The sequence below is a fragment of the Echiichthys vipera genome (genome assembly GCF_963691815.1).
Source record: "Echiichthys vipera genome assembly, chromosome: 12".
NCBI lineage: Eukaryota > Metazoa > Chordata > Actinopteri > Perciformes > Trachinidae > Echiichthys > Echiichthys vipera.
In genome coordinates this window covers 11,070,895-11,096,697 of record NC_139837.1, presented here as the reverse complement: position 1 = coordinate 11,096,697, position 25,803 = coordinate 11,070,895, and the positions used below count along the sequence as shown (strand labels likewise).

Genomic DNA, 25,803 nt, shown 5'->3' with positions numbered 1-25,803 from the left:
TAAAAAAAGTGCTTTTTGTAATAACTTTGTCAACTTGCACTGTTGATTGGGAATGAGCTTTAGTACAAGGCCAATCCTAGTGCATCAACAGCACGCCTCTCTCAAAAATGCAGGAGGAATTTTGTTGCTGTACCCCATGATATCATGTCAAGGCAGGGTTTCTTAACAATAGAGAATGAACAAGCAAGCAAAGTTGTTCCCCGGAAACTATTTTTTATAGAAAATATAAAGACAAACATAACAAAGAAGGGAGGAGATCATTCCAAGTCAATGCCTCTTTTTCCAGTTCTGCTGTAAGCAGTCGATTACAGGCTGCGCTGCTGTGGCGCTGAAGAACATGGCAGATACACCTCTCAAGATGCTGACACCCAAGTCACATTTACTCTGAAAGCATTTAGGATTGATTTGATTTGATGGTTAACTTGAACACACCTACACGTAAAGATCCATTCAAACAATACATTCTACAGTGCCATTAATACTTTCATTCTGGTAGTTTACATGATCGTAACACTGTACTCAGATAACAATGTGGGGAATATGTGTGTGGGTCTGAAGGCAGAGTGTGTCTTAAATAATTTTGAGTATTAGCGAGCACATACTTATTGGCACTTCAACAAGTTCCATCAAATATTCTCTGTATTACCCTAATATTACCAGAAGGCTTTAGGCTTTGGTGAATTCATACAAAAGCCTTCTGAAGCATTTTGTCAAGGATTTCTTTACGTGATCCCAACCCTCAAAGCACTCAAAGCTGTACTTACATATCAGAGCCTCTTGACTCTTTAAGTATTCACTAATTGCTGTTATTTGTTTTAACCTTAAGTTTAATTTTCAATCTAGGCCCTAAGCCGCAAGATTGATCAATCTAATCTTTTTACACTAATACAGTCAACTGCACTTCAAATAAATATCTTATAAATCAATTTATGGTTGAATGAATAAATGCATCATCATGTCCATGTGGCTGTTCAGTTGTGTTGAACCTTAGGAATATTCTCAACCTTAATCAACAAAATCCCTTTTTCCTGCTTCTAGAAGTTATCGCAAAGTAGAAGACTGGCAATAAAAGTAAAAAGGTAGTGTTTGAGGAAAACTACAACAGTATCAAATATATCTACTTTCCACATTGTTATTATAACATCATTTAATGCATCTTCAAAGGAGCTGTACCCGAAATACTGAAAACAAAGTGGGCTAGTATTTCCTCCAAAGGCTCTCACAGACCGTTCTCAAACATGGGAAATACCGACACTTTGTCACAGCCCTCTGCGTCTGATACTGACACATAAGACACTCACATGCACTAACAAGCTTGACCGGCTATCAAAACAAACAACAGAGAAACTCAGATTCCATCACACAGAGGGAGAGTGACTTCATTCTCTGCTCAGGGTGCCACTTCACTATTTAAATAGCAGATATTTGTTTGCTGCTATATTATTGTTATGAATGTTGAGTACAGCTTAAACCATATGTGGTTGTGAGTATACAATTAACAAAGCAGTTGCCTTTACATTGTAAACTGGAAAGGCAGGTCTACGATACATTAAGCAAAGGCTTAAAGCACTAATGCTCCTATTTGACAGTTTCAAATAGATATAGGGGCCTATGCAGCTATGCAGCTCTTGCTGCAATATAAAACCCCACTGCAGTTTCATTAATGCAAATCTTGACATTATATGACGCAGGGTAATGAAACTATAGCAGAGGTTCAACTAGGAAGAACGACTCCCTCCAGCACTCCTGACAGACACTTATTATTTTGCTATAGCCTTTTATCCAATCACTCCTCTCTATATTCTTCCTGCAGTGATTCCCTGAACAGTTAATTCTCTCTTACCTCTCTTTTAATGGTCACTACCAAACCTTTTATTTAGGGCAGGTCTCTCTTTCTCTCCTCTCTTCCCAAATCATTAAGCAGTCTGCACATTTCCCTCTCTTCCCTCTATCACTCCCTCCCTGTGAAATATATACTGTACAGATACCCTACTGTATATGCGTATCATTAAAAATGTATTATTGGTCTTTCAACCATCACAATGCTGCCCCCCCCCCACCACCACCACTTGCTCAGCACCAGCAGTGACAAGCTATCTTCATTTTGGACCTATATCAATTGCATCACTTAATTGTTAATGTAAAATGTGTGATGCAGTGCTGAGGTACACGACCAAAGATCGAATTATAAAAAGAAGTTAGGTCAATAATCTTTATTTCCGTGTTGGTCCCTCCTGCTTGAACTTCATTTGATTCACTTTTGATTTATGTGTCCTAAACATACTTATTTACTTTGGAGTGAGGTAGATGTGTACTCCTTAAACCCCTTGGTTAACCAAGATAAGCAGGGAGATGACAGTTTTCCATCAGCGTAAAGACTTGAACTTGCTTGCTCAGTCTGCCTTTATTTTCGTCACTTTAGTACTGTTTAAAAAGGAAAGCAATAAGGCCACCAATGGGGACAAACATTATGCACTAAATGTTCCGCAGAGCCGCGGCAACACTGAACACTGACCGAGAAATTGCTACTAGGTATTCATGAAACAGCCTGTTCTCAGTGGCTTTAATCAGCGGATAAATGTCAGCATCACACAATGCATTAAAACAGCCATAATCTCTGTCATTATAGTCTTGTCTATGCTTAAATGTTAATTTGTGAAATTCAGAAGTAGAACATACTGAGGAAATCATGAGGGAAGAAGCACTCCATCATTGCACTGCACTCTCCATCAAAATGTGATTTACCTCAGCAGAGTATTAGTCAGTGACTCTTCAGTCAGACAGTGAGGGGCAAGGACAGTGAACATAACTCATTTAACCTTTGGATGTAAACCTAAAATCCCTTTCACCATGTAGTCACCCCCCACAGTGACAACATAAACCGGGTACATTTTGACTTTTGCTCACTGAAAGCATACAAAGGCTCTGTGTGTGAAACTACACTATAACTCTAAACATAAAACTCTATAAGAGCCAAGGCCACAGCCTTCACTTCAGAAGGAAGTGGAAAGACTTCATTTAAAAACAAAAATAAATAAATCCAACTTTCTCAAATGACCCCCATTCACTGTGTTGAGATTTTTTAATTTTTTTTATTTCAGTCTAGTACTACTTTAGATGTACTCAACATAAAATGTTTTAGAATTTGATCGCTGCAAGATAATGTGCTCTCTTCAAACATGACTACTATTGGGACTCATCACCTGTTAGAAGGGTTATACATTTGTTTAACAAAGAATCTTTGACTTCTGGAGGAACTCAACACGTTTTAGTAAGGGGTATAAGTTTTCAAATTTAGTCCAAGTAGTTTTGCATACTGTACCACACTGGCTTACCTTGTCTTAGTAGATGGCCATGGTGTGCAACAAATTCTTTCCTCTTTCTGTTCAAATAGACCTTGCAACGGAAAATGACTGAATCTACAGCTTGGTCTTCTGTGATGAGAAAATAGCAGACGTCATAGTCAGCTTTGATGTTCAAAACAGAGTATTGTTTTGAAATTAGTCATGAGGGGTTACTGTGTTTGCATTATTAAGTCATAAATTAAAGGCTTAGTAGGCAGCTTATTTTTGGCAGCATTAGGCAAAAACTTCCATAATAACCTTGAGGATAATGTAAATGAAGTGATGTGAGAGAAGATCAGACCTCTGCGTCTCTCCTAGGCTCTGTTTTCAGCCTACAAAGAATCTACCCTGTGACCTCAGACTTTGACCAATCACAGGGCAGCTGAGAGAGCGAGCCCTGTGATTGGCTGTTCTACTAAAGCAGATGAAGCAGATGCGTGTTCACGACTCTTCGGTGGAAACCCAGTCTGCAGCAATGGCGGACGACCGGACAGAAAAGATTGCGATTCCCCGGTTGGAAACACCCGCATTCAGTGCAAAACAATCTAAGAAGAGGAAGACGGATTCGTCAAAAAAGGTGTCTAAAAGAGAGCCGGACAACAAAAGCAATAAAATGTTTATCAATATCGGTGTTGCTTTTCAAAGATGAAGAGAAGTTAGGGATAACATTGGTTAAACTTGGACTCGGAGCTCGCTGTTTCATTTTTCCTCTAACAACTATAGTTGCTGTGATGGGGGTTAGGCTGATTTACCATGTTAACAGCCTGGTCACAGTGGCTAACAACAACGCATTGTTGGAAGTTGCTAATATGTTAGCCTCCTGCTAACCGAGCAAAAATGATACAGCTGCTGATACAAGATCAAGTTTACTTTGCTACGTGAGAGTCCTGAATCATACTATTCCACCTCAAACGTCTTCACATACCTACATGTTTGCCAAGAGTAAAAGTAAATTCCCTTCTATAATTTAATCAATCCCAATCAGGATCGGGACGATTGAAATGAGTGACGCATAAGCATACCGATATAGGTGAACATTAGTTATTCATTTCAGTCACCCCAGCTGTCTAATTAATGAATTCAGCACTGTTCAGTATTGACTAAATGTACTATTTACTATCGCTCGTGTTTAAAAAAATAAATAAATGTCTTACCTGGGACATTATGGAGGATAGCGTAAATAAAAAAAAAGAAGCTTTGGTAAGGTAGCGATTTCCTTGCGCAGGGACTGTCGGGTGTGTGTATAAAGCACGTGCATTAGATGCCTGTGCTTGTCGTACTGGGATATTTGAGATAAGATGAGACCGGTGTAGTCTTAACACCTTTTTTCTAGGTTTTCTACCTACTGAGCCTGTAAGTATTGATGGTTCAGTTGTAAATATCATGCAAAAGAAACAATAACTGCGAAAAATTGTTTTTGGTTTGATTGTTCATCCAAATGATTTTAATCTTCCCTAAGAATGAAAATTCACAGGGGGTTTTTAAGGTATAGAAAACTACCGGAAGATACATTCACTTGATGCTGAGGATTTGAAAGCCTCCACTTAGCTCACTGATTTAACAATTAGTTTAGAATCAATGGATGAATACATGCAAGGGAGACAAAGAAGCTCAGGTGGGAATTGGGGTATAACAGTGCGGGCAGCGGCCCAAGTCGGCACTGATAACAAGGCAATCAGCTAATTAGCTGCTTTTATTGCTGGACCAATTACATGCCCCATCAAGGATCAAAAACATGCGCCTGTGCATCTATACAGCTCTGACAGAAGTCTCCGCAGTTTCAGTTCATTAAGAAGTACACCAAGAAGACTCTTTACAGTATACGGAAAAAAGAAGTCAAAGATGTTACAAAATATCTTTCCTGAATTGGATTTAAATCTAGACTGTTATGTTAATGGTCCTCCAATAACTCAAGTTAATTTAGCAGGTGCCTTTATGGCTCTATCGCATTTTTTACATTATGAGACTCGGGATGATACTGCCTGATGATTAAATGTTAACAATATTACTTTATGGATGCAAAGCATGAAAACGCTGACTGCTGTTTCAACTCACAATTAACAGGCCCTCCTGTAGTAACATAATAATAAATAATAAATAATCAGCATGGGGAAACAAGATGCACGATTAAGCGAAAGTATAGAACACAGCTGCTGGCATCCACAGACTGTTGATGACATCTTAATGACATCCCTAGCACACACATGGGGAAACTAACAATGGATATCATGTTTTCTGGAGGCTGTCATCCCAGAGGATTCTGCAGATAGAGTCTCCCACAGTTATGGTCCCACACCTGAGCAGCCTCATGAGTTTTGTTTTGCACTGGTGTGAGACTTAAACTGGAGTGGACGGACTTGGCAGCAGGCTGGCATCCTCTCTGTTCCTCCTGTCACAACGTGCATGGTGAACTTTCAACTTTTGAATCTACCACACAGAGCACCCTCTACTAGGCCCGGGCGATACGGCAAATATCTTCTATCCCTATACAGGCAATTTCTTATCTCCATAATGATATATATCAGGATATAGTATGTTTTCTGAAAATTTCATAAATAGTCTATGTGAAAAAAAAATCACATGGTAAAGCCTATTTTTGTTTAGTCCTGTTTAAATGAAATACTTTTCTCATTTTATTAAATCACTTTAGTTCAAGTAAATATAACACGTTCAAGTAAAACTTTACAGAAACTAGAAATCTGTTCCTGAGTTATGGTGTCGAATAATGGACAGAACCCCCCCCCCCCCCCCCCCCCGGGGATCATGAGATATCGTGTTTACAAAAATGGGACGGACGGACTACCTGAAAACATAATGCCTCCAGCCACTGTTGTCGCCAGCATAGAGGCATGAAAAAATATTTTGTTTGTAACTATGTTTTCATGCACACAAATACATGTGTTGCATTACGTGATGTAAATCACGATACGATTCCATTAAAAGATGATAAATTAATGGCCAGATGGACTTATAACATTGCGTCAATAGCTGGATCGATACTGTATCTGTTCCTACAAAACCACAGGGTTGGCTCTTTTTTTACAGTATATAGGACATGTAGTTGTTGTGGGTACATTCATTTAAATGACAGGTATTTATATGAGTGCTATCTGTCTTATAATCATCCACAAGAACAATGCCACAGGGCCTCCAAGTGTAATTTCCATATCTAGTGGAGGCGTGTGGTTGATATGCAACATTTGCACTCCATAACCCACCCTACTCTCGAGACCCCTGTGTTTAGTGCTCCCGGGGACACCACTATCTTCCCACCTACACATACAGAGACTACAATAATATGCACCAGGGTCAGTTTAAGCAAGTTAAATATGGATTTGTTTTCAGAGTAGGAGGGAGGTCAAGGCACCAAAGAATTTGACAATAACTACATCTTTGTCCACATATTTCACAGAGTCTCACCTCTCTGAAATGTACTGTTCTGTTTTTGCACCATGAATGAAAGTTCCTACAAAGCACATGCTATCAGTTAGAAGAGTTAATTCTATGATTTGCGATTTTATGTTTTGTTTTAAAAATATCTATTTCTGGTAATTGATTATTATATAGGTGGGGCAGATGGACACCCAGCAGTAGGCAGGCTTGATATGTATTTCCATAAATAATTTCATGAATAATACAAGAGGTTTTATGGTGTTTAAAGATGAGCTTTGAGATCAATATCTGATTAAACTGCTCAGGATGTTACATTCCCTACGGAGTGACACTGTAGAGGAAAACACCAGAACCCTTAACCTCCTATGTTACAATTACACAATTATGTGGTTTTAGATGTCTAAAAAAAATTGGTTGTGCTTAGACTTGTTTGATCAGCCTGTCTTCACGTATTACATGGGCATGAAATTAATATTAGTGAAGGAGGAGGTTAATTTTTGAATTGACTGTTACAGCTCTGACTGTGAGATTTAAGGTTATTTTGAAGGGTGAAAACCAATTGAAAATCTCACACTTCAAGCACACAATGAAATGCTTCAGCATCACAACAATTAGGGGAATTTATTATTTAGTGTTGGATCGAGTGTTACTATGTGCTCTAAACCAGTCGATCTGTGCCAGATGCTTTGGGTCACAGCTGATGCATTTTGTTGGCATCCTCATTGACCCCTTCCCTTCAGCAGAGCGCTCAACAGATGCTGTGTATGAGGAATGAGCATGCATTTTCATACACACCAGGTGCTGGTTGTCATAGTACATAATCAGATTCAAACTGGCTTACAGCACAGTACGACAGCAGCGAGTCTGGCATGGCAGAGCCACTGTGTTCTGAACATAAATATTAACAAAGGACAGTTAGCAGTGTTATTCTTTAAATGGTCTTACCCCCCAGCAGTTTAGACTGACAGTTAACGAACTCTGGTTTTCGTGCTGAGCTGTAGCGCTGGCAGGTGTGGTGAAGAATCTGAATGAAGGTGCACTTCTCTCCCGCTGAACCAGCAGTCCACTGGTCGAAAGCATTTTCGAACATCAGATCAAACTCTGGACAGTCCTTGGAAAGAATAACAGTAAGAGGGAGACATGAGAGGTGGAGTGTGTGTAGTCATGGAAAAGAAACATTTAAACTATGAGGGAAAGAAATTGTGAAAGTGTGACTACTAGTTATTTTGTATCAGCATACTGTTAACTCCAAATAAATCCCCTGGCTATGTCCACTAAATAAATCGCATTGGTTGAAGAGGACTAGAGATAACATACTTTGTTCAGGTCAATGCCGTTGACTTGCCGTAGCTGGTCGATTGTCCACTGTGACCTTTTTATGAAGGCAGAAGATCCTTGGAACTGCTTCACCTTAGTGATGGACACGTGGGAGGGTTTCTTATTTGTCACTGTGGAAACAAAAGCAACAAAACACAGCAGATAAGATTTCACACCAAGATTAAATTCCAGAATATGAGGTTTTCTGTGGGACTCGTAGCCTCAGTGTGTATGATACAGTAAGAAGGTTCGAATTGGGATAAATGGACAGTTCAGGTCACAACATGAGGAATATTAGAGTCGAACTAAAGTACAAGCTTCCTTCTGTGGGCGGCAGGGAAAAAAAAGGATCCATTAACAATGGACATTTCATTTTGGGAGCCAACAGCAACAGAGACCATGATAACATTTTCTATGAGAAGACACAGCCTAACCGTGAACAGACAAACCCTGTTAACATTGATTTGGCTTGTATATTCATCCTGCCAAAATGTGCACCGGGATCTTATTATCTTAGTTTATGTTGTGTTTCAGCTCAATAAAGAATAGTATTTTTACATGCTGTCGGACACAACTCATTTCTTTGGAGAGAAGTGATGCATTTCTCCTACTGCACTTCTGACTAAATCTAAACAGGCAACAAACTACACTGTGTTCGAGCAAGGAGGTATTGACTTTTAAACAAGTCGCAAGAGTAAAAAACAATATATTAGTAATGCAATTAATCATTGGCATTACATTGTGCTTCCATTTCTATTATCAGTTATTGAGAAGTTGTATCATTTGGTGCATGTTCATAACATTTATGTGATCCAGAGGGTAAGGTCTGTTGCTTGCATATTGTTTAAGGCCTTTTCTGTTTTTTTTTAGCATATGACCCAATGAGCTTGAATGACTAGTTAAATTTATGAATAACTAAGGTTTTTTAAGGGTGGCTCTGTCTTTTCACCTTCTCTCCAATGACATCATCATTCGTATTGATATCCGTGTTTGACTTTTCCCATACAGAGATCAACACCACCATGTTTACAGATCATCGAAGCTCGCAGTGTTATCATGTGTCTGAATTATTTTTCTCAGGGGGCAACATAATGCTTGTTTAACCCTGGCAGCGAACCCCTGCTTCCGCTTTCCACCATTTGCCATTGTGTCATCTCCGAAACCAGGAAGTGTCCGGGTCACTTTCACTGATGTTTCTCCTTACTCCGCTTCTCATCTCTAAAAATCATCCCATGCTGGTTGCCATGTTACATTTTGCAGGGATTTTTTTCTCCAGGTTTGTTTTGGGAAAGATCTACCACACCTCTCTCTGGAGAGGATTTTGAAAACATAGGTAGGGCTGAATGTTACATCAGGTGATACATTCAGTAAGCAAATTCCCCTGAGTGGAGGGATGTTTGGATATGTTTTGTGTATACATTTAGACAGCTGCTGTTAATACTTGAGGTGCTGGCCTGAAGTCGCAGGGTGGAAAAGACAGACAGAAGTAGACTACAATACATTCATTTCTTTCTCATTTGTTCTTTGAGAATGTATTTTTACTCAAACAGACAGCCACCATGACAAACAGATGAACTGAGTCATCAGATCTGTCTTGGGCCACACAGAGGGCAAATAGAAGCTCTAGAAATCAGAAAATGGCATACAGAGAATGACAGCTGGATGTAATGAAACAGTGTGTTGGAGGATTGTAGTCTAGAAACTCAGGTCACACAATTCCCTTTGGGAATAATTTGTCGCTGAGCCTCGTGACAGATGACAGACTGTAGCACAGAACCAATATGTTCCGCAAAGTGCTTAAGTAGAAATGGGGTCTTATTGCTCTCACTTGATAAGTGGAGAAGTGGTATCAGAGAGATAAAGAACTAGTCCAGTATGAATTCAACAACGTCATTCTCTCTTCGCCTCCATCTTATCCTACCAGAAATGTCCTATGCCGAATTTGACGATATTCCTTTAATTAGCGATAAAAGCCCATCACAACCTCACAGAGAAAAGGTTTCATCCTCAAACGCTTGTGAAAGATGTTCAATTGTCATTAATATTAAATAGACAAAAGTGGGATGTTCTCAGATTTCAGTAGCTACAACCAGTGAAGGTTTGGCATTTTTGTATGATAAATTACTACTTCATCAATCGTTTCAGCTCAGTCCTATGTTAAAAGTGTGACCTGCCTTCCAATCAAGCAGCAATACGCCGTGCTGTGCACAAGCACTAAATATGTTTGCCTATCACAAAATGTACTGCGACTCAAAGCAGAACACTCAGTCGCCATAAGAGAATTACATATCAGGAATGACACACTGAAAATACAGCAACAGTGATTTAACTGTTGCAGCCACTCATGTCAATTCTCCACAGTGTTGAGAAACGAACCTAACGCATCGTAAACCATAATATATGAATAAAAACATGATGATTATGAATAAGTGTGACCCCCTGAATCTGTGAGGCTGACACATCCCCGCATTAGCATATTCACTGTCATATATCAAAAGCTTTGTGGTGAACCTGCTTTCAAAACATCACACTGACTCCAGGATTAACAGTTGCATAACACTGGAAAAATTTCACTGCATTAAATAGGAGAAAATGCATAATTAATGATCTGTTACTCACATGGGGAGGACAATTTATGGCATTTACAGGCCCAATCTGGTAGCACTGCTTGGCTATTTCTCCTTTTCTATTTTTTATGATAAAACACTGCCACATATTTCACTTGGTGTTTTCCATGTATTACACTTGACTGCTGAAATGTATCTGAACTGTGTGAAAGGGACCTGCCGTCTCAAGGACATGGAGCTAAATCGTCAACAAATCAACGCTGAGGTCGTAATCAAACTGCCAGACACCTTTGAGCCTCTCAAATCAATTTCAAATTCAGTTGTTGACTTCATATTATATAATTACTGAAAATTTGAGGAGCTGACTTTATTGAAACGGCAATCAAGAAGAAGACTGTGGGAAAATGTATGCTGAAGCCCTTCAACTAAAATGAAACTTTATAACCTCAGTAAATATCACGCGACATGCTGACAAAATAAATCATTTACCAACAGTCAATATCCAGTGTCACAGAAAGCTTCTATTTTAGATGGCACTGTATCTTATAACATTGTTCATCTGGATTACCATTAAACCGGCCCAATCACCACTCCTCCATGCAAGTGAATATGGTGGTCATGATGCTGACGAGTTGAGCCTGAGAGTCACAGGCCAAAGTTCACCGAGCTTATCTCTTTTACAGCGTGAAGAGAAAAAGCGAAAAGATCCTTTCCTGTATGTGCGTGAACTGAAGCGGATCAAATATGAAACTGTAATGTGACATGCTTCTCTGACTTGTTTCACTTTTACAAAGCAAACAGACTGTATCGCACCCTGAACACATTGTCAGAAGCATAATAAACTTAAGAATGAACAAACACTACTTGCATACATAATATATTGTATCTAGAAACAAGGAAAGCCCACAACCCCTGTGAGGCTGCCAAAGCCATTGTTTCCATGTAGGCTGTCAGAGGAAGGCCATGGAAGGGGTTCCTGTCCTGCTCCTTTCTCATGCTCTGATGGTGACATGCTCGCACTTCCTCCAGTGGATCAGTCCCTTGTTGTGCTTGGCTACACTTGAGCGTTGCGGCCTGAGAGAAAACTCTCTACTGTACTAGTCACAGACTGCGGACATCAGAGCGGAAAGCTTCTCAGGATCAGCTTTCCCTAAAGGAAATATTATCAGTGTGTGGTTGTAAAGAGAGAAGCCAGGAAGAGTTCTAGCTAAAGCAATAATGACATAAATGATCATGTGAGAAGTGTGCAGGCTGTCAATTTTGAACGCTTAAAATCCTGTGTGGAAATGTTTAATACAGCACTATGAAAACAAATATAATCTAGTACAATCAATGCTATGGTAAGAATGCAACAACTTTATGCAGAAACATTGGAGCTTCACATCATGAGAGCTAACAGAATATGAAGGACCACCCGCATGAGCATAACATTAATAACTTCCATCCTCTGATATAATACAACTTAATCCTCATGTCAACACTGATGCTTATCAAAAATATCCATCCAAGAGCCAGAAGTATGTTAAACATCAGCATTTTAGGGCCATCTGAGAGGAGATATGAAAATCCCAAACCACAGAATAACAAAGAATCACATCAGATATGGAAGATAACGTGTAACTGGACAGTCAGGGAGGCACCCTGTTACCCCTGGAATGACTGGTAATTGCAAAACTCATCCACCAAGAAGATGTGAAGTAACTCATTCACAAGATAAAAGTGTGGAGTAAACTAAACACTTCACATGTACACACACATAAACAATGCAGCTTATACATCAAGCAAACATTGGCTTCAATGTTGCTCCATTGGTTTCAGATTTTTTTTTATCATTAAACAGAGTTTGATTGCTGAACTTTGAAAAAGTCACGGTATACTGTTTGTAAGGTATGTATGTCAGTGTGCAACAGTCTCCCAGAAGAAGGCACAGCATGCAACGTGGGTTTGTTTTGCATCAATGAAAACATGGCGGAAGGCATCCAGTGATAGCACTCGAGATTTTTCAGCCTTCTAAGAGAGTTTTACCAGGAGTGCTGAGGGAAACTTAATCTAAGATGGAAGCAGATAGAAAATCACTGCGAAAGGCCATTATCGATTTAATAACAGAAAGTGCTGCTCATTGTATTTCTGGTTTCAATATAAAACTTTGTATGTATAAGTAGCTTTGGAACATTTTTGGCACATTCTAACAATAATACTGATAAGGTGATACTTTTGGTATCTATAAACTTACAGTTTCAAACTTTCAAACTAGTGACAAAAAAACACTTTTAAAACATAAGAACCAATTATTCCTTTTGTGCCACAGGATATTTAGCACCAAGCATGATCTGGCTTCAGGTGTCTAAAAAAGCAAATATGAAAACTTCACTAAACTTTGAATCTTTGTCGCAGATGTTTATGTAAACTCCAACTTCTGATCACACTTTCAGCATACCCTCTTAGTCGAGCTCAAAGGATCAAAGTGTGTTTTTAATCGTTTGAATCCCATCTGTCCTACTTCAGAGAAGAATTTCACAGTTTCTATCTCAACCAGGTGGGCTAAGGATCTCTTGACAAATCAGACCCCCTCAGTTAGCTGTCAATTGGCCCTGTGCTCATACATTAAGTAGACACGGTTGCCATGGCAATCTAATTTGCATGCAAAGACACCTGAGAAGCAAGGGCTGGCACCTGGCCAGGTTCACACAGGGACAGCAAGCTAGTACATTTCGCATAAGATTTTGACTCAAGGCTGGATTCCAGTTAACAGGGATTCAACCGTTAACGCAGTACAAAATGCTAAACAAAGTGCTGGACTACAAAGAACTGTGTCCTGCTGTTTGTTTCGTTTGGCTGAAGGCCAGATATGACTTAAAGTGATAGATCATATGTGTATGTACAGACTAAACAGCTGAATCCACGGGAATCATTAAGAGCCTCGTGCAACAAATAATTCTGAAGAGCAGGCAAACTCAAATGTTACTGTTTAAAGTACAAAGAGGGGAACAAATACATTTAAACAGTTATACTTATGTCAGTATTCAACATTTGGAAGTCATCTTGTGGTGCCTCTTGATCTTATTTCAAAACATGAAACCATAGACAGTTTGAGCTTTGGAAAAAAAAAGATTTCCTCATTGAACTAAAGAATCTGTATTAAATAAGTCAAACTACATAGATGACATATACTGCCTACTTTATGGCCCCATCTCTTGAGCTAAAAACAACATTAACCTGAATTGATAGCCTACTTCAGCTATACATACATGGGTAAGAGAGTGGTTTAGTATCTTGGAAGCAAGGGCACTATCATGCAAGGTAAATATGCAGGTTGAATTTTGCAGTGTGTTATTAGAGCTGTCGTCCGAGGGCACATCGAACACTTTTCACCATCTGGGTCTATGATTACAGGCCTATTTTAAAAGCTGACCTCACTCTGCTTGAGCTGGAACACACTGTTATCCTCAGTAAGAAGCTGTCACTGGAATGAACCACAGCACTGAACCACAGCACTGGCTAGACTTGCAACAACAACCCGGAACAAAGGCCTCTACAGTCTATTCATTAACTGCTGTTTACAAGGCCTCCTCAGATAGGATGGTGCCCATGCAGTGGCAAGGCACCAATAGTTAAAGGGAGTGCATAAAGCGTGGTGAATAGAATGGAGATCAGCTTCATTTACCCACACCAGATGAGACACCATTAGCGTCACACTGACAATGGAGCAGTGCACAGTTGTACGTACTCATACAACAATGAAACTTACTAAAGACGTGGACAAAGCAGCTGTATTAAATGTGACTTACTATGAAACAACTTTTAGTTTGATTTCAATTAAGAGATTAAGAATCATCCTAACTTTTTAAATCTATAATCTACGATGAGAGACGTTTTAATCAATCAGCAGCAGCTATCCAACTTCCAATTTAATCAATGTCAAATTGCAGTGATGCTTTAAAAGGACATGTTGAAATGAAAATAAAGACCATCTTGTGATAGAATTAACTAAACACCAGTTTCTTGCATCTCGTAGGGTTGCAGAGAAACCAGAAGGTTTGACAAAAAGCAGTTGACTCTAGACTCACAAGGTGAAAACAATACCAACGTCATTGTTGTGGCTGGCAATAATATTTTGAATATTCTGTATAGTACGTCACAGCTGGCTGACAACTGAGCAAGACAGCACAAGGAAAGGTTATTAATGCAATCTTTGTGTTATGTGACCTCGTAGTGTGTTTAAACATTGACTGAAGCCGCTGAATTTCCGAATTAAGTGCCTAATAACCCCTAAAACCAACAATCATGCACCACTGCTAATAGCTGTTAACCTTCACAGTTGAAATATGCATGGTCTACTGCTAATGGCTGTCACATGAGTAAGTTAGTAAGTAAGTGAGTAAGTAAGCTAAATTACTAGGAATTATTGTTGAAAGAGAAATCATTTTCAGTTTAAATAAAACTTGACGTACAAGTTTGCATTTTAATCAACCAAACAATAACTGACATGGCATTGATAGAACCTCATGTTTCCATCATTTCAAACCATACATTCATTCAAGATTCAAGATTCAAGAAGCTTTATTTATCCCGAGGGAAATTATTTTGCAACAGTTTCAATACAAAGGCGGAAAAGGATCATAGTAACAATAAGCATAAACATAAATCAAATCAAAATAAAGCTAACGTAAAATAAATCAAGCAATGAACCAAGTGTGACAGAGTGCAACAGACATTGTGGTTAAGCGTAGGTATATACAATATACAACAATACGCAGCGTGCAGTTTAGCAGCAGATTGAAATAAAATAAGTACAAACTAGATAAGTGAGAAGGAGCGATAAGTTATAAGTGTTAAAAATATTGAAAATGTTAAAAATGTAGCAGCATGTCCTACAGAACTAAAGTGACAGTATGGCACAGTGGAGTGTAGCAGCATTTCGTACTTAAGTAAGTTACAGTAAACCACAGTGAAATGTAGCAGCATGTCCTAAAGCACAGTAAGTGTATCAGCAGATAGTTACAGTAAACCATTAATAAATAAATAAAGTGATTTAGTGGTGGTATAAGTGGTGGTATAAAGTGAGTAATAAAACCAGTCTGGGTGTTTGAGGATGTTTTGAAAGTCAAGTTCTTCCTTTCATCCGAGCTCCCTTAAAAAATAAGAATTCAAAACCCAAACGAGCTTTTTAAAACATAGCTGCCTTCCGCCTCCAGTCACGTCTGCTGCACATCCATCCAATTATTTAACACTCACCCAAGGACAACACATTAAAAGGATTCTGGAGGCTTGACAAATCATGTGAGCCAGTCATTCAATATCAAAGTCTCATTCCATTCGACGCATCAAAGTTTTTAGAAATTAAGGGAACTCAGAAATGCAATTAAACATACTTTATAGGGATAAATTACCCATTTTACTCCAGGTCTGTGTCAGGGCAATGCTGCCATTGTGATCAGATAAACAGTGTTTAGGCGGTCATCAAGCAACACTTTGGTTTTGGAATTTTGAGATGTCCTGTCGACAGCTTATGATACAGTGCAAACACACTTCTGATCACCATGGCATTTTCCCTGGATGTTTGACGTGTGGAGTTCAGCTTGAGGAGTTGATTAAAGTAGTAATATAAAGAGTAAAATAATCAGAGCAGTAGTTAAGGAAGAACAGATGAAAAAGAAAATCTGAAAACGAGGGTCAGGTGGGAGTTAAGGTTATGAGGGATTGAAGCCACTGGAAAAGCAGGGGCAAAGAATGGTAAAAGCTGTTGAACCAGTTGGCTTATTCAAGGCTTCAGGTTGTCAGGGTCAACACAAAAACATGATGACACAATGACAAACTCACAGAACTAAAACGAGTGCAATAAAAATTGTTATCTGGTAGCAAGAGATGGATGGTTATACATCTACACAACATCAGGCGCAGATTACATTTAATCCCAATAAAGGACAAGCAAAACATCTTACGAGTCCTATGAAAAAAAAAAGGCAAAACATCACCATCAAAGAGACTACAGAAGGAAAGAAACCAATCACACTTTCCACTGAGGCAGGTCGTTGTGTTTTTCTTTCTCATCTTGCTTTCTGCTCCTGTGCACACCAAGGGAGGAAACACAGGGTCTCTTGTGAGGCCTGTATTCCACAATTTGACCCCCAGAGCTCGTCCATCACCCAGTGCTCCATGGACCACTTAATAACACAGCTATTCAGGCTAAGCCCCTGCCCACATAGTAGACATTCCTCTAGAGCTGGAGCCCAAGGATACAAGGAAATATTTAATTACACTGGGGGCACCGACCTGAGGCTTCTCTCCGACTCTGATGGAAAAAAATGTGGCTCTCTACAATATACTGGTCATGTAAAACTGAATATTTTCCTCCATTGAGAGTTTTTTTTTTAAAAACTGACAAAAAAATTCTGAAGGCCTGTCGTCATTTTGACAGATTACATCAATGAGAATGAACCATCATAACTTGCATAAAGCATACAGAATAAGGTAGCTGCACAGACAAGACACAAATGGAGGAGGAACTGGTGTCAAAGCAGAACGCAAAAGCACCCGTTTGGCAATATTTCTGATTTAAACCCAATGCTAACAGGGAACCTAATGGTGTTAAAAGAGACACTTTAACCATTTTAATATAGGGTGTCATGGCAATGTGGGCATTGTGTACAGATGGTGTGAAGAATAATAATCGTGAAGGCACAATGGCCACTGTGTTTTTATTTTGCCTGAGCCGTCACTGTGGGGAAAAAAATAAATCACGTCATGCGCTTTGTGTTGACATGAACAGTGACCACACAGTTGGCTTCTGTTCACCGTTTTAATCTAAAAGCTTGTTCTGTTTATTAATTATTTAAAAAAAGTAAATGACTGAATGAAAATGAAATCCTATAAAGGATGATTTCTTGAAAAAGTCAAACTACTGTAAATAAGAGGTCGCACACCTGCCAAAGGCTGTGAAAGAGGTCACTTGCATGTGGATGAGAGGGAACTTCCACAGCTACCACGTGCCAATGGTGGCATCTATTTCTTTGTTGGAAGTAAAAGTAAGAAACATGAGAACATGTAGATTTAAGAGTGAGTGAGATAGATAGAGACAAAAAGGCAAAAGAGGTGGTGTCAGGTCATTACATTTTGAAATTTAATTTCTCAGCTCAGTGTGGAAAGAGATAAAACGCATGCAAACCTGTTGTATGAGCCAAAACTCTGTTGAGCGTTAATACACAACGACCTCATAGCAACCTAATCTGGATATAATAACGCAGTAGAATGTGCCGCGGGTATTTCAAACAGTCAAAATAAAGTGCATTCCTCAACACTTACTTCTTCAAGATGACCTAAACTGATGTGCCTGGAACAGAAATCAGAAACAAAAAATTGAAACCAAAAACAACCTCTGTGTCAAACCTGGGTCACAAAGTGATAACCAGTTTTTGAGCTAGATGGAAAGTGCTTTTACATGATTCAGATTAGATTAATACGTTGTTCATCACAGAAGCATGCTGTACACTCCCTGTCTTATCATAATCATGAAACATGCTTATTCATCATGTCGTCTCTCTTCATAAAATAAATCCAACTTGCTATAATTTTATCCCCCTAACAATCTTCCCTTACTTATGGTCATTTAGGAGATACAGGAGTACTTCTCTCTTATCTGGGTGGCCTAGCTTTCCGTTCTGTGATGTTAGCAATCTAGGAGTTTATACTTACTATTCGACTAATGTATCTATTATCCCGGTATCTTAAATTGTTCCGAGCTACTAGTGAAACGTCTGTTGGAGTTTGATTGTATACTGTGGAATCATTCCAGTAAATTCTACCTTAAGCCCTAAAAAGTCAAATCAAATGATAAATCAAAGCCTTACAGCTCAGGCTTGTTTTCCAGATCTCATTTCCTGGCCCATCTGTTCTCTTTTAGACAAGGTTTGGTGAAGCACCGTCTGTATTTAATATGGAAGGAGAGACATGGAGATTAATATTGCACAACCTACTTCAAATATTCAAGAATACATACTGTTTCTAAGAAAGCCTTAAGAAAACAGACACGTTTCCCTGTCAATCTTTCTGATACTTTTTGAATAGCAGAGAAAATGATTGCACCATGTAGTACTATTGTATGCTGCAGGGCACTTTGTTCTGTCAGCTTTTAGGGTTCTTATTATTATCAACTGGCATTGTTTTGTTGTTTCTGTTTCAAAGGATGTACTGTAGCTTTTGGCGAAGTGCAAAACATATCTTATGTATTGATAACACACCTTATAGTTAAGTGTGTGTGTGTGTGTGTGTGTGTGTGTGTGTGTGTGTGTGTGTGTGTGTGTGTGTGTGTGTGTGTGTGTGTGTGTGTGTGTGTGTGTGTGTGCGTGTGTGTGTGTGTGTGCGTGTGTGTGTGTGTGTGTGTGTGTGGTTAATGGACATCGGGCATTGGATGAGGGTTGCGTTTACAATTCAAACCCCATGTGAAATGTTGTTTAGGATTATAAGGTGAGGTCAATATTTCATGTGGAGAAGATATAAGTTCACACATTGGAAAATCTAAATCTTTCTGAAAAACTGTGAGTTTCTATGGTTAGGCTAAGACCCCTGCTCTGTGAGCAGCAGGAATGGATATGACAATGCTTAAAAACTGACCTCCAACTCATCCTCTATGATAAAAAAAACCCACACTGAAAACCTGAATCCTCTGCTGCAAATAAGGGGATAACATCACTGCCGTAAAAAAAAGAAAGAAAACTGTCTTCAAGTACAATACACACAACAGCAGAAACTGAGCTTTTGACTTATGCAAAGTTTTGTAGTTCATGATAGATGTGGCATGCCACCAAGGGAGGGCTGGATGGTAATGAGCGTCCATCAGTCTTCCTCACCGGTGACAGGCTCCAAGAGGACTCATCAAGAAGCTCCTCCAGAAATCCAGACTACAGCAGGATCAAGGTTATGAAGAGTCATCTCAGGCAAAAATTATATTTATTGAAAACATATATTTACACAGAACAAGAGGCTCCATTATGTATGCCCATTAAGGAACATAACAAACCCCTGGAGGTATTATAATATATTTGTAATTCCATCAACCTGGATTATTTCCTATAATCCACCTTCTATACAGCTAAAATAACAGGGGCCTCTGTTGGATAGCTTCTCCCCTCATAGCAGCCCCATAAAGTATTAGCTGTCTACATTCACACAATTGATCTAAAAGATAATACAGATGACAACCTGATCTCCAAAAATGACGCAATGGTGACAGATGGTGTGCAACTAATGTGTTAGTAAGACACATGTGTGCCGCATTAAACTGGAAATTGATGATTAACAGAGGGGTGGTTCCCAAAATGATTTGTTCAGTAGTAAAATAGAATGAATAGTGGGAGGTTATCCCAACATGAGATTCACAAAATTCTTTTAATTTACGGTATTATGAACACTCTACTGCATAAGGAAGTCCATCTCCTTTCGCCTCTTTATCCATTAGTCCTGCGGGGAGGATGAATAATGTAGTACTCATCACAACGAGATCACAGGAAAGAACAAAGATAGGGTTATCTGGACACACAGACATATATATATAATACACATTAGGAACACATTTGTGCAGTGAAAGTTTAGTGTGACACATGGTTTTGTAACACAACCTGGATCTGTCTCTTGGAGTTTATGATCACTGTCACAGCAGAAGCGTCTGAAGAATAACTGCAGTTTGGGGCCTGTATCTATGACCAACCAGAACCTGTAAATTCTACCTGGGGAAATGAGTCTCATTTTAATGTATAATGTGATCTTGTGTAATGGAGTGAGGTATGATTTTGAGCTATGAAAGAGAGGATGAAAAATAGGAGTAAGCAGCATCACCGTATGTGTGGCTGTTGCAAATGCATTAAGGAGATAAAAGAAATGATCCTCAAGGGGTTACATATTGGAAAAGCTCACAAATGTCATTTCTAACAAACCTGAAATATCATATCAATATTGATAAATTCTGCCTGCCGGTTCATTCACTGAATGTCACTCCCCTCATTAGGGATAACACCTGTGTTATCCCTAATAACACAGGTGTGATAGAAATTTGGGCTTAATTACCAAAATTCTATCATAACTTTATAAGAAAGTACCAAGAAAAAAATGCTGTATTCTTGCTCAACTTACATATTAAAGACAATGTTTATTAAGACAAAGTCCACAGGTACAATACAGGAGTCTTAACCCCTCCAAACCAGTTTACTCTTGGTTGTATAGGTGCCTAATTTTTGATCGTATGAGACATAACATGCTTTGAAACTTATGCAGCAGTTTTGGATTTCTTGGAGGGCAGATGTTTACCCCTTCTACATCTTTGAGCTAAACAACACCCCACACATCCTCATCAATCTCTGTGTGATCCCCAAATCTGACTGAAAGGGCAAACCAGGATCAGAAAGAGTTACTCTGACGCGCGCACACACACACACACACGCACGCACGCACGCACGCACGCACGCACGCACACACACACACACACACACACACACACACACACACACACACACACACACACACACACACACACACACACACACACACACACACACACACACACACACACACACACACACACACACACACACACACACACACACACACACACACACACACACACACACACACACACACACACACACACACACACACACACACACACACACACACACACACACACACACACACACACACACACACACGACGGATCACAAACATGCAGGAAGTTTAATTTGTTCCCTTAGTCATGTTTCCATCTGGCGTTTCCACGGTTGGATGTTCCATGTAGCAGGAAAACAGCTGGGGGTTGTGTGGATGATATTACTATGATATCATTCTTCCTTTCCTTTCAACTTTAGCGTAAGAGAAAAAAAAGGAGAACTTTTTGCTTCAGCTCATCTCGTAAAACACTTTAACAAGCGAGATAGTTAACTTTTTAAAGTTTTTCAAAACTATCCTCAGTTACAGTAGTCTGACATCATGTACCAATTGTGCATGAATAAAAGAAAATGTCTGACAGCTGAACATCTTCCTATATGCGTGTACTTGGCATCCCGCTAGTACTCAGTGTGTACCGATACAGCACTGTCAGGGAGTCTGCAGGGGTGCTAAGCCATGCCCTTAATGTGAAATACCAGAGAAGAGCCCACCCAGCGCCTGACAGAGGAAGTCTTATCAGTGGCCCACTGGAGTCCCTGCAGTCTGCTGTCACTGGGCTGTTCAGCCACACAGCTGCCTGGAGAGAGTGAGATGCCAATGTGCCAGTCCACATCCTATCTAACCTTTAAATCCAAATGAACACTAAACTTTAAGTTGCCAGAATTCCTGGTGTTGGCCTGAACACCTGCTATGAGAAAGTTCTGAGAAGAGATCTTCATTAATATTATTTATGTAGTACTTCTGTCAAGTGCAACCCCCCCCTGTGGTGCATAGCAACTGTTTGTTTAGATTAAGACATTACTGTACTTGACTCAGCAGCAGAACTATGACACTAAGAGTTTTGTGCTGAATTTCTCTCTATCTTCTGCTACAGTATACCCTTTACTGAGAAAAATACAGAATCTGTCTGTTTGCCACAATGACTCTTTATACATTAGTAACATATAGTGGTGTTAGAATAAGAATGCATGGAATCAAATGTGTGACCGATATTCTAAATGCACATCAAAATGTATTGTGGGGGTTCTATCGCCCTAAAACACACCAATCGTACATAATCCAAACAATAATGAACATAAAAGCTCTGCTGTTGGTATTCAGTAATCTAAATTTACACAGTCTTAATTGTAAAGGCTTAAGGCCAACAACAATTACAGGTTTGAAGAGAGCATAAACTTAAAGAGTGGTCAGCTATAAGCATAATCATTAATAAATAAATGTGCCAAATGATTAATTTTCCTTTGCATTTCATGACATTTACACTGCATGAGATCAGCTGCTGATTTTAAATGTGGAAAACATCTTGCCCAGCGGTTATCCATTGGTGAGATACCCAAAGATTGTTTGAAGGAGCTTCTGGCCAGTAAATCCAGGCATCTCAGAGTTTCATGTTTGTTGCATTTTCAGACTAGGGAAAAGGATTACAGGTTGAAAAAATTCTCCAAACTCTTAGGCCCCTCCAACTGCTTTATCGTGCTCAGCACAAGGTAGTTTTTCTCACTTTGTGAAAAGTTGGCATTTTAAAGATAAATGGTTTTCAACCAGACAGCAACAAGAGGCAACTGAGTGACCTATAATGAATGTACGACCCAGCCTTGTGGTCTGAAGATCGGCAGACAGAGTTTTATTAAAATGAGTAAGCACAAGACAAGGTGCTGGTGAAAATGGAGTCTTTAATGTTCACTTTGCACTGAGCCAGGACATCCCAAGGTCAGAAACACGACTCCACTACGATGTTTAAGTTGCAGGAATGAAATGCTGAAATTACTGTAGTAATATCTAACAGCTTGACTATCTCAGGTTTGTGTTTCTTTTAATGTTTTTATAATAATTTAAAGATAGAATAAATGCATAATTGTATGAGTCCCTCAAGTAAAAAATAAACATTTCTACCGTCTATAAGTCAAAGGTCCCCTAGTGTAACTTTAAATAGTGCAACTTCTCGATAGTTCTAGTCTCACTTGATACTAATGTCGACAGGAAACCACATAGTGTCTCACATATGGAATAGAATAGAAAAAGCTACCGTCAGTAGAGATAAAAATGCACATTACAGGAGTTTATTGTACAGCAGTACGGCCGCTGTCACAAACAAACCTCTTGAACCTCTCAGTGCTGCAGCACATGGAGAGGAGTGGGTCACTGCACCGGCTTCTCGGGGCAGCCACAGTGTTTTGCAAGGGGTGGCCACTGTTCTTGGGAATGGCCTGAGTAATGCACCACGTCCTCTTCTCCACCAGCTCATCAACAGTGCCAACCCTCCTCCCCCTCACTGATTAACACGTCCTGACCAGCTTGTCCAGTCAGTTCTTCTCCGTCATACAGTTAGCCCAGCACACAGCGGCAAAAAACATAGAACTTGCCACAACAGATTGATAGAAGAGGTACAGCATTTCATTGCAGAATGAAAAAAAGGATTTTAACTTCTGGAGGAAGTAAAGTCTCCTCAGTCCTGTCTTATCTGCTGCATTTGCATGCACCGACCGGTCCAGTTTATGGTCCAGATGAACCCCCATATATTTATAACTCTGGACCACATCAATGACCGCACCCTCAATCATCACAGGAAGATGATGTGTTTTCTTACTTCCTAAAGTCCACTATCATCTGCTTGGTTTTTGAAACATTGAGTATGAGTCCATTGTCCTTGCTCCAGTTGTTAAAGTCAGAGATGACCCTCCTGTACTCCCCCTCATCACCTCCCTTCACACAAGCCACCACAGAAGTGTCGTCGGAATACTTTTGTATATGGCATGATGGTGATCTGTAGGTGAAGTCTGATGTATACAGAGTGAGGAGAAAAGGGGATAACACAGTCCCCTGGGGGGTTCCCATGTTGGTACACACAGTGTCAGAAATTCCGTTCCCCAGTCTGACATACTGTGGCTGCTCCGTCGGGTAATATATTGCAAGGCTCCAGGTTCTGTGATTGGATTTCTCAGTGGCAGCCCCAGGAAAGGAGTGAGGTGGTGGTTGGGGAGCATATGGTGTTTTTCGGTGTCCTGGTGAGGTTCACACCAGGCAGCAACTTCCCGACAGGGATTGTTGTAGATACAGAGAAGCACTCCAGCTGCTCTTCTGGGTGACCTTCATTACCACAATTAACATGCATGCCAATCACAGGCACGCTAGGCTGGGGTGAATGCTGCACTATGAGCATGGACGGAGAAGAGATGGGCAAGGGGCATGATAGAGCAGTTTGCCCAGAAAAAGACAAAACTAAAAGAAAATCAAATAACAGGCCATAGATGTATTGAAAGTGGGACATTGAGAAACGATATATACAACAATTTATCATTGCCAGATTAACTAATCCTTTATTCTGTACTTGACAAATGAGACCAGGGTAAAGCCGAAATCAATACGCAGAATATATTGTATTGCTATCCCTTGTGCGATCAGAGGTTAATACAATAATGTGCTCCACTGTCATTAATCTCTAAAACTACAAGACAGGCAGATACATTTTCCACTTACCCACTTGAGCTTTCAGGGTGAGTGAGTCACTGGAGTTATCAACTGGGCATGTCCCCCACCCTTGTTTTGCTGCATAAGACCCATGAAACCACAAAAAGGCCAAATTGCACAACTGTATTGACTTTTTAATGTTCTTGCAATATGAATTTTCACAATAAACATATTGCAAAAGGCAACCATACCAATGCAGACTCATAAAAGCTGGCGGCTCCTGGTCCCCCTCGGCCTGCTGTACCAGAGCTGTAATAAAGTCCAGCCCTCAATCCCAAACCAAACTGCCAACGAAATAAATACTGAGAGATATAACAATAAACAGACCAACTTCTATCACATGAAATGAAGAGTCTTCATTTCTGAAAAAAGGCCAGACATTTCATTTCTTGTTACCCTTGGATGATACAGCAACAGGCTGTATACGTTTGATTGTGCCACTGTCAAAATGTGTCTTTTGACCATGTTTTCTCAACAGATTGTAAGAGGATATCATTACATACAAAACAGATATGTATTATCATGTAACTACTTAAAGATAAATTGAACATTATTTCATTTTTATTACACATTCACAACTTGTTCAATCAAGGGTCTTAATATGCAGCACATATAAGAGACAGTGTGAACTGCCTCTTTTGGATTGAAAATCTTGAAATAATTTGTGTTAAATATTGTGATGTTAATGGGATGAGTATAAAGAAAAACATTGCACATTTTCTCCAAATCATGCAAAAGATAGCTAGCGACAGCCCTTAAAAACAGAGCTTTATCGGCCAATGAAATAAATGAAAGTACACTCTTTCTCCTCGCAAGACATGAGGCAAGACACTTGCCATTACACACATGCATTAACTTCCCTGACATGAGCCATTAAATGTCTACAATCTTAGCCACAAACACTGTTTCTGTCCAAATCCCAGACTGTGAAAAAATCAATACAGACAAACAATCAGCTTATTGCACAACAACTAATGGGAGCTTTATTCAGGAACTTGTGTTTGTTATTCTAAAGTGAATCAATGAAAGAACAAAGAGGGCAAACAAGGTGAACACAAGAC

The 25,803-nt window shown here is 39.5% G+C and overlaps 1 protein-coding gene across 2 annotated transcripts in view; it reads right to left on the bottom strand.

Annotated features, from left to right (window-relative positions):
- stxbp6 (syntaxin binding protein 6 (amisyn)) overlaps nucleotides 1–25,803 on the bottom strand; it is a 60,454-nt gene that overhangs the window by 6,917 nt on the left and 27,734 nt on the right. The window contains exons 3-5 of one of the 2 annotated variants that reach the window (XM_083924322.1): nucleotides 8,055–8,185; nucleotides 7,683–7,848; nucleotides 3,336–3,434 (exon numbers count right to left, since the gene is read on the bottom strand). In XM_083924322.1, the coding sequence (XP_083780448.1) occupies nucleotides 3,336–3,434; nucleotides 7,683–7,848; nucleotides 8,055–8,185 (396 nt within the window). The remainder of the gene's footprint in view (nucleotides 1–3,335; nucleotides 3,435–7,682; nucleotides 7,849–8,054; nucleotides 8,186–25,803) is intronic. The other variant, XM_083924321.1, reaches the window with a different exon arrangement.